General features: G+C 51.2%; 1 protein-coding gene across 1 annotated transcript; it reads right to left on the reverse strand.

Moving 5' to 3' along the window:
- Positions 1–858: 858 nt before the first annotated feature.
- Positions 859–2697, reverse strand: LOC139839194 (uncharacterized). Its single transcript, XM_071829242.1, has 3 exons — positions 2549–2697; positions 2246–2446; positions 859–1146 (listed from the first exon to the last, which is right to left on the reverse strand). The coding sequence occupies exons 1-3, from the start codon at positions 2675–2677 to the stop codon at positions 859–861; spliced, it is 618 nt and encodes a 205-aa protein (XP_071685343.1). The 5' UTR covers positions 2678–2697.
- Between the last annotated feature and the right edge of the window lie 7005 nt (positions 2698–9702).

Consider the following 9702-nt stretch of genomic DNA (forward strand, 5'->3'; position numbering starts at 1 on the left):
AGAATAGCCCCACCTCATCCTGTAAATATTTCCCCTAGCAGAATTCTCGTAGCGGCGGTTGAGGCAGGCCAGCGTCAACGCCGCCTGGTTGCCGTCTCCGCCTGATCGCCACCTAGCGCCACACTATTGGTTAACAACATGTCGACACTGGGGCCGTGACGGCGATGGAGAGGATGGCCTTGACGGCCGGCCATGGCGATTAGGCCTACAGGTGCTAGAGTAGCTTGGGCAGCGACGTGCTTACGCACAAGTGTGCATGACCTTCAAGTACGAGCCAGTCGTGGAGACGGAAGATGTTGGGAATAGACACGCTTGACTTGTAAATCTAGCCGTGCAAGAAAGCAAGCAGCTCGATGATTCCCGTATGTGAAACTAAAGCAGAACATCACGGCGTCTAGCTAGTTCGCTTGGATCGATTTCGCTCTGTGACTTGCTCGCCTATTTTCATGCATGTTAGATCGGGGAGATGCCCACGTCGTCACTGAGCTGTAGCATGAAGCATGAGTAGGTGGAAGCGGCACGGGAGGCTAGCTAAGCCGACGCGGTACGGACGCCGGCCTTCTCGGCGTGGCCCGGCCGGGACATAGTAGGATGACATGGTCTAGGCAAAGAAAGTTATAACGTCGAAATAATATATACATGGGTTTCTGAAAAAAGAAACGGTGCCACATGTCCGCACTAGAGCAATTTGGACTAATTTTGCACCCACAAGACAAGTTAGTGTACCAGTTTACCATTGTTTACAAGTTTGTGTATGAATTTGCACGTCGTCACTACGGGAAAGGCAGCCTTTGCCGTGCTCCACTTTGCACGGCAAAGAGGCATATACGCACGGCAACGGCTTTGCCGTGCGTGCCCTCACGGCAAAGCTTGCACGGCAACGCCATCGATGGCAAAGCCACCTTTGCCGTGCGCGTGCAAGGATTGCACGGCAAAGCTCTTTGCCGTGCGCTTCCATCTCTGCCGTGCGCTGCAAACGCTGTCGTGCGGCACTTCTTTGCCGTGCGGCAGGGGGGCTGTCGTGCCCGAAGACTTTGCCGTGCGCTGCTTTTCTTTGCCGTGCGACCGTCGTTGCCGTGCGCCAGCCTTCGCTGCCGTGCGCGCCTTTGCCGTGCGGGCTAGCTCTACCGCGCACGGCAAAGCCCCCTACAGGCACGCCCCAGGAGCTCCCAGGTCTACAGGCTGCCGCCACGTGGCTCCTTTGCCGTGCGTGTGCACACGGCAAAGTGACCAAAAGTCCTTTGCCGTGTGCACACGCACGGCAAAGGGCCCTGTTTTTTTCATTTTTTTGCTGTTTTTTGCTTATTCCCTGCATTTCAAATATAGCAATTGACAATAAAGCATATACACATATAATCTTCAACATAACATCACCAAACACTACGGGAACACCACAAATACATCAAACACACATATTCATGCATACAATGCATTACATAGAGTCCATAGTCCATCCACACAAGTTACATAGAGTCCATAGTGCAATGTCCAATATTACAATCCATTACAAGCATACAATCCGACAAAGTGCACGAAGACCATGCCATCAACCTTGTCCTCCGCTTCCGCCGGCCTCATCGTCATTTCCTTGTGACATATAATCTATAAGGTTGATGGAATGAACATTTGCATTTGCATTTGCATATTGAACACTTGAACAAGTACAAGTAGCGGGTTGGGCACAAGAGGACTCACCGCGGTTCATGCTCCGGATGATGTTCATGTTGTTGACGGTGATAGGTGTCCCCGGGTCCGAGTGGGCGGTGGCGGCATCCACGGCATGGAGTAAGGTGGAGGAGCAGGAAGACTCCCCGGTGGAGAAGTCGAACCGTGCGGCTCATCAGCCAGCTCATCTGTGCTCTCGCTGCTGCATCATCTCGCTTCTTTGTTGCATCTGCTGCATCATCTGTGTCTGCTGCTGCTGGTACTCCAGAATCTGCTGCTCCATCTGCGCCCTTTGCTCCTGGGCCGCCTGCTCCTTCGCTGCCATCTCCTCCTACGTTGTGTTGCCGCGATGTCATTAACATTTCAATGGAAAGCATGTAAAGGAAATGTAGAGACCCGAGGAAGAACATACCCGTAACCGCTCGACAGCTAGATCCGAAGCCCATGGCCGGGGCTCTACCTCAGGCTGGCCGCTCTTACGACCACGACGGATCTGGCGGAGAGAGGGAACCTTCGCTGGGTCGACGCACCCGTCACCAAACCATAGGCGGCCATGCTTCAAGCCTTCTCCCGCAAGCACCGCGACCTCAGGGTCAAAGTCCTTGGCCTCTGGGTTGGCGTCCTCGCCGTACTTCTGCTTGAACTTGGAGACATACGACGTGCACTGGGTCTCGGATTGCGGGTTAACCCACACGGACCCCGTCTCAGGATCAGGCGTCTTCCTTTGCTTCATCTTCTTTAGCACGGCAAAGACGTTAGGCTTCGCTCCTGTCCTGACTTCCTGCAAAAGAGAACATGTAATTGAGTGAAGTGACACACCCTTGCGGAGTTAACAAATATATAACATGAATTCAAAGAATGAAGGAACCATTAATTTGCTCACCTCCTTCTGCAGGTGAAGAGAGATGGGGATGCTGCCTTGGATATGCGATCCACCTCGCATCTCTGCCCGCTTCTTCTTGCCCTCCTCGTGCTTCTTGAGGTACTGGGGGCATGTCCACCACATGACCATCGCACGAAAGCACCTATCGTCGTTGCCGACGTACTGAGGAGGGTTCTACATGCACAAGATAAACCCATTATGGTAAAATAAACTACATGGCGATAAAGAAATCAATAACACATAAATGCAAATACCTGCAAGTACTGCCACGGCTGCATGAGCGTGTCGCGAGCGTCCTCCTTAGTCATGTGGACGAAGCGGTCGGCGTGCTAGTCGCGGACGCATTGAATACGTGCCTCGTAGTGCATGCCAGTCACCCTCTTCCTTGCAAGCTGGTGTAGGACATCATCGCACGCATTCTCCTTGCCCTCGGCCCTCTTGAAGTATTTCTGCAACCATGCACATAGGTAAAACAAGGGGCATTAGTGCAATTATTGTGAACCAAGGAGAGAGTATGAATGGTAAGAAGTCAAAAGTCACGTACCCAGAATTTGGCAACAACCATATCCGCCGCGGTGCCGCGGCCAAGAGGATCTTCCGCGAGGCTGTAGTGCGCCCACCTCCAAGCTACGTCGCAGCCACCAGTAGGGAAATTGACTATCCCAGGGAAATACCATCTAAGTAGGCCCCCAAGGATGTTCGAGTACCCACGTGGCGGTCTCTGCGACGGGTCTTCATACTAGAACGAGCTACACCATGAAACGACAACATCAATATGTATGTGATAATAATTTTGATAATGACAAAATTGCGATAACGAAATGCCAAAAATTAACATGTACCTCCTTCCATAGGGCTGTAGAACAACGTGCCTGTAGCGCCAGTGCTTCAGCGCGGGGAGCTGTGTTATCCCACGCCGATATGGCTTCCTATCACGTGGCCTCAGCCTCTCCACAGCTGGAACGTACTGGTAATCCTCCGGCTCACACCACTCTAGGCTTGGATCAGGATCGAACACTAAGTTCCCCAACCCCTCATCCTCCGAGAGGTCCTCCTCGTCCCCCTCCTCCTCCTGGTCCTCCCCACCCCCCTCCTCCTCCTGGTCCTCCCCACCCCCTCCTCCTCCTGGTCCTCCCCACCCCCGTGGTGCTCCTGGTCCTCCTCCTCGTCATCATCATCGGCTGCGGGAGGGGGGCTAGGACTAGGAGTGAGTACCCGCGTCGCATTCTTCCTACGCGGCCGCCCTGTGGGAGCGACAGGAGGGGGGCTAGGAGGGGGGGTAGTAGCTCGGCCCCGCCTCGATGTCCCTACACCTACCAAGTCCTTGAGCTTCTTTTTAAGACCGCCACCCCTTTTTTTTGGCGGCATGCTTCAATCACCTGCAAACACAAATGAAGAGAGTGGTTTATTAGTACGCAATATTGTAAATAGATAAATATTAGTGAAAGCAACAGAAATATAAGTAGATGAACATTAATGAAAGCAACAATAATGCAAAAGGATGAACATTAATTAGTGGAAGCAACAAATAGCTAGCATAGAGTTCTCTCAAACATAGCACGGAGTTCTTACAAATAACCTAGCTAGACAATCTCTATTACACGGAGTTATTACAAATAGGCTAGCCTCACAATTACTACTACATAGATCAGTAGCATGTGTCGCCATCCGTGATTGGACCGCGTGTCTCCTCATCGTCATCAGGCTCGGCGAACCAATAATCATCAATGAAACCTGGAGGTGGTCCATCTGCATCGAGGTCAATCCCTGCTTTGAACGCCTCGAGCAAACTCAGGTCTTCCGGGGCACAGACATCCTCAGCTTCATCTTCTGCATTGTCTCCATCCATGCCCGCGTCTTCTTGTTCATCGTCTACGACCATGTCATCGATAGTCGGCAAGCCGATTGTGAAATGGACGGGGAGCCCTTCTTCCTGATAAAACTCGACACTCCTTGCTGAGGGTCTACGCGGCGGTAATCGTCCTTGTTTGGCGGGGCGGCCTATTGCGTGAAGGCACCGTCATCACAACATCCCATCCATGTAGACGTTTTGTCGGGTTTTACGCACGCGTACGGGAGATAGAATACTTGAAAGGCCTGGGTTGCCAAGATGTACACATCCTCTCCCTTATAAACGGAGTTCCTTTCAACTTCGACCAACCCAATTTCAGGATCCCGTCTCACCCGACGTGGGTCAAACCAATGGCATTTGAAGACGACGGGATTTAGCCCTTTGTGAAACCCGTAATTCAGCTCGTATATACCCTCGACTCTTCCATAGTAATGGAGCCCATCATCACCTTGACATACCACCCCGCTATTTATTGTCTTCGCGTTGGGCCGGCTTGTTGTGTATTGATGGGTCTGGAAGCGATACCCGTTCACGTCATAGGAGTTGAACGCTTCTACGGAATGGTCAAAGCCCTAGCAATTTTTCTTAGCTCGACTTCATCTCTTTGTCGGTTCTTGCCTACAAGTTTAGCACGAGAAGTTTAGAACGAGAAATGACCGATAAATGTCGAAAGTGCTAGCTAATTTGGATAGAATAGTACCAAATTACAAAACCAGCTATCGAAACCGAAACCGCCGCCCTTATCGAAAATTTGCTTGGATTCTTCCGGGGTAGGCTCCTGTGGGTATTCTTCCAATGTATAGCCTTGAATTTCCTATACCGATGAAAAGAGGAAGAGTTAGCCACGAACATACGAGTGAATGTTTGCGAATAATTAAATGGTTCGCACTTACTCGATGTACGGCTTCACTTCGACCATGATGTTTAAGACATACGAGTGGATCAAGGTCCGCTCATGTAGGTCCGTCTCGTACGGCTTCGAGCCACTTGACTTGCCACCAAGCCCCACGAAGATGCTAAGCTTGGGTACTTCTTCATTGTTGGCGGCATTGTAACGGAGGACCGGGTTGTGCTTTGTGGGAATGTTGGGATCATAGTGCTTAGTGGTGAAGTTTGCCACCTCCACGTTCAGGACTGCCTCGGCTATGGATGCTTCGATCTTGCATTTATTGCCAGTCATTTGACGAAGCTTTTGTGTTTCTCTCTCGGGACCAAACTGCCAACGGCCCCAATTTGGGCCCCCCTTTAAGCACTCCTCCGCGAGGTGCAGGATCATGTGTTGCATCGGATTAAAAAACCCTGGAGGAAAGATCTTCTCTAGATCGCAAAGCAACACGGGTGCCTCTTCATCCAGCTTCTCAATCACTTTAGTGTCTAACTCCCTAGCACAACTCGGGCGGAAGAAAAACTCAACCTCGCTAGCACTCGCCAAGTCTTCTCAGGGACATAGCCTCGAATCATCACCGGCATTATCCGCTCAAGCCATATGTGGTAGTCATGACTCTTCAGTCCTTGTACTCGCAGCGTTTCAATGTTCAGGCCCCTCATCCAGTTGGCTGCGAACCCATCGGGGAAAAACAAGGAGTCCTTCATCCATTGGAAGACCTCCCTTTTTTGGGCCTTTGTGAGGCAGAACGGAGCGTGTGGCTTAGTCCAAATTTTTTTTGGCACCATTAGGTGGCTGCATGTTCAACTCCGGCCTATCACACCACATTTCTTGATCAATTCGAGCCTTTATGTTATCCTTCGTCTTCTCAGTGTCCACAATCGTGCTCCAAATGGCTTCACTGATATTCTTCTCGGTGTGCATTACATCAATGTTATGCGGGAGCTCGAGAAACTCAAAGTAAGGGAGCTTCCATAAGCACGGCTTGTGAGTCCATTGGTGTGCCTCCCCATATCCTAAGAAACCATTCCCATCAGGGCTAGGCTGAAGAGCATCTAACTCGGCCTTGATTTCCGTTCCGGTCTTCGGAATTGGCTTCGGGCCACGGACAACACGGCCTTTCTTGAAACTCTTTACATCACTCCTGTATGCATGCCTCCGCTCAAGGAACTGTCGAGCTTCATCAAAGCATGAATACTTGCCTCCCTTGTTTAGCCGTAAGAAAGTCACGGCACTTGCACCGTGGGCAAGGCCACTTCCCATGTGTACACCACCCGAGAACAAAGCACGTCTTTGGCAGGTCATGCAGGGACGTGTGGTACCACACATACATATCGAAGTACTCCTTCTTTGATGCGTCATATGTTCGGATCCCGCGACCTTCCCAGCCACGAACCAAGTCATCCACCAGCGGTTCCAGGTACACATTCATGTTCTTGCCCGGGTATTTGGGCCCTGGGATTATCATCGACACAAACATGTTCTCTGATCTCATGCAGACGCCAGGGGGAGGTTCATGGGAATAACAAACACTGGCCAACAACTGTATACTGCATCCGACATACCATATGGATTGAACCAAACGGTTGATATCGCAACTGCTACGCTCCTCGGGTCACCTGCTTTCAGTGGAAATTTCTTCACAAAGTTCTTCCATGCAGTACCATCCGACGGATGTATCATCTTGTCGGTGTATCTGTTTCCTTCCACGGCCCACCTCATCTGCTGGGCAGTATCCTCGGTCATGAAGAGCCGCTGGATCCTCGGTAGAACTGGAAGATAGCGGAGGATATTCTTGGCAACCGTGGTCTGCCTCTTCTGACCATCACCATTGCGGTCTACCTCAAAGTACCTAGAGGAATTGCATTTGATGCAATAATTTGTGTCAGCGTGCTCCTCTCTGAATAGCATGCATCCCTTTGGACAAGCGTGTATCTGCTGAGATGACATCTTAAGGTCACTGAGCAATTTGGTCGAATAGTAGAAGTTTTGCGGCAAGAGGTGCCCTTTCGGCAGAAGGCTGCCTACGATGACCAGAAGTTCATCGAACCCATCTCTGCACAAGTTCCTATGGCACTTCAAGGCCATAAGGCGAGCGATGGCATCTAGTTGGGTAACCTCTGTATTTTCATGTAGGGGTTTCTGGGAAGCAAACAGAGCCTCATAATACTCCTTTGTGTTTTCCTCCGGGTCCTCACTTGTCTCCGCATCCTGAGGTGTCTCCACCTCTACATGAGAGCTTTCAGGCACATTACCATTAGCCAAGTTTTCTAAGCACCTATCAAAACCAGTGTCATATTCTCCCCTAGGTTGAATCTGCCGCACCTCCTTCCTAGCACGTTTCTTTGCCTTTTCTCCATGGTAAATCCAAATCCTGTAGGATGGTGTGAACCCAAACTTGATCAGGTGCATACTCATAGTTTCCTTGTCCTGTGCCTTTCGGTTAGCGCACTTACTACAAGGGCACCAAACACTTATAGGTCTGCTAGGGATGGCAAACGCCCTATCCACAAACTGCTCGGTCTTTTCTCCCCATTCATCAAGATAGTTCCACCGACCGATTACGCCATCGTACATCCAGCCACGATTATCCATCCTCTAATCAGCAACAAAACAGACGAACATAGCATTTATATATCAAATAGGAAATAAATGCATCATATATTTATTTATTTTACGCGTGCATCAACCTGAAACTCTACTAGGTGGGCTCCTAGCAGCCGCCGGATCCGTAGATTGAGTACGTTCTCCCAGCTCTACCTCGATCCGAGACAGAATTTCGGCAGCACCTCCCCGCTGCTCTCCCGATACACGTCTCGGCAAAAAGCCGAGAGGGGTGTGCATCCGGAGAACAACGGGGAGGCGCTACCGAAATCCTGTCTCGGATCGGGGTAGAGCAGGGAGAACGTACCCAACTACGCATCCGCCGGCTGTCCCGATAAATGCCGTAAGAGTTACGGTTCATAATATGCGAGACCACTAATGCATATTTATCCGCGTAACCCTTACGGTCGGGAAGAGACGCCTAGGTATCGCGACAGACTTGGTGATCTAGACACAAAAAAAACCTAGGTACATGTAAAGGTGGGAGGGAGATTTATACCCTAGACGCGTGAGAGAATCGCCGAAGAAGATCCGGGACGCCGCCCCCCGTCAAACACCCCCACGGCGCTGCCCCCCGTCAAACACCCCCGCGACGCCGTCCACCGTCAAACACCCCCGCGACGCCGTCCACCGTGTCCACCTCGAAGCATCACCTACATAGCGAGAAAATAAAATAGTCATGCAAGTGAACACTAAATTCCCTAAGTCATATACTACACTAAAATCATCTATACAATAAAATCATCTACACTAAAATCTATACACTAAAATCCTCTAAATTTATACACTAAATGCATCTAAATTTATACACTAAATACATATAAACCATCTAAAATCCTAAACTACAATTAAATCATCTCAATCTATAAACTAAAATCATCTAAATGTACATTAAAATCATCTAAAACCTACACTAACACTCATCAATCCATGTAGTTTCAGCAGCAAATGAAATCGGAAGACATGCATAGCTAGCGGGGGCGGCGCGCGCTAGGGAAATCGGAGAGAGGAGGAGGAGGAAGAGAGGCATACCTGCAGGGAGGGTCGCCGGACCGGGGCGCCGGAGAGAGGCACGGGCACAGCAGCAGCAGCACCTAGCTAGGGGAGGGCCCGGTGGCAGTGGCTGCGCGGCGACGCATTCGGGCAGCAGCTAGGGAAGGGAGGAGGGCGGCTGCAGCGTCGGCGGGGGGCGGCAGCGTCGGCGGGAAGCGGTGGCGTGAGGTGGGGAGTAGGTGGTGGCCGCCGGAGCTGCTCGGTAGGGGAGGAGAAAGGGGCGGCCTGCAGCAGCGTGGACGGCGGCGTGCTCGGCGGCGTGGACGGGGCGTGGATGGCGGCGTGGAGGCGTCATGGACGGCGGCGTGGTCGGCGGCGAGGAGGTGAGTCCGGCGGCGGCGTCGTGGGGAGGAGGTCGCGCGGGGTAGGAGGTCGTGAGGAGGAGGCAGTGGATGGGGAGGGGGTCGAGCCACTCGTTCGGCCCCTTATCCGCAAGCTTTGCCGTGCATCGGCCTTTGCCGTGCGCGCATTGCTCGTTGCCGTGCGGCAAGAGCTTTGCCGTGCGCCTTGCTTTCTTTGCCGTGCGGCACGGCTTTGCCGTGCGGCAAAGGCTCTTTGCCGTGCGGTTTCTGGCTTTGCCGTCCGCAAGTGCACGGCAAAGTTTTTTTATTTATTAGTTTACCATTTCAATTGTCATATATGAGAATTTAGTTTTATTTCAAATTAAATTAAACTTGTTTTTCCAACATGAGTAATATTTCATAATGTTCTTATCATGTTTTCTTAAATCTATAGGGGTGCAAATTCGAGCACATAAAT

This window comes from Lolium perenne, chromosome 4 (genome assembly GCF_019359855.2).
Source record: "Lolium perenne isolate Kyuss_39 chromosome 4, Kyuss_2.0, whole genome shotgun sequence".
Lineage (NCBI taxonomy): Eukaryota > Viridiplantae > Streptophyta > Magnoliopsida > Poales > Poaceae > Lolium > Lolium perenne.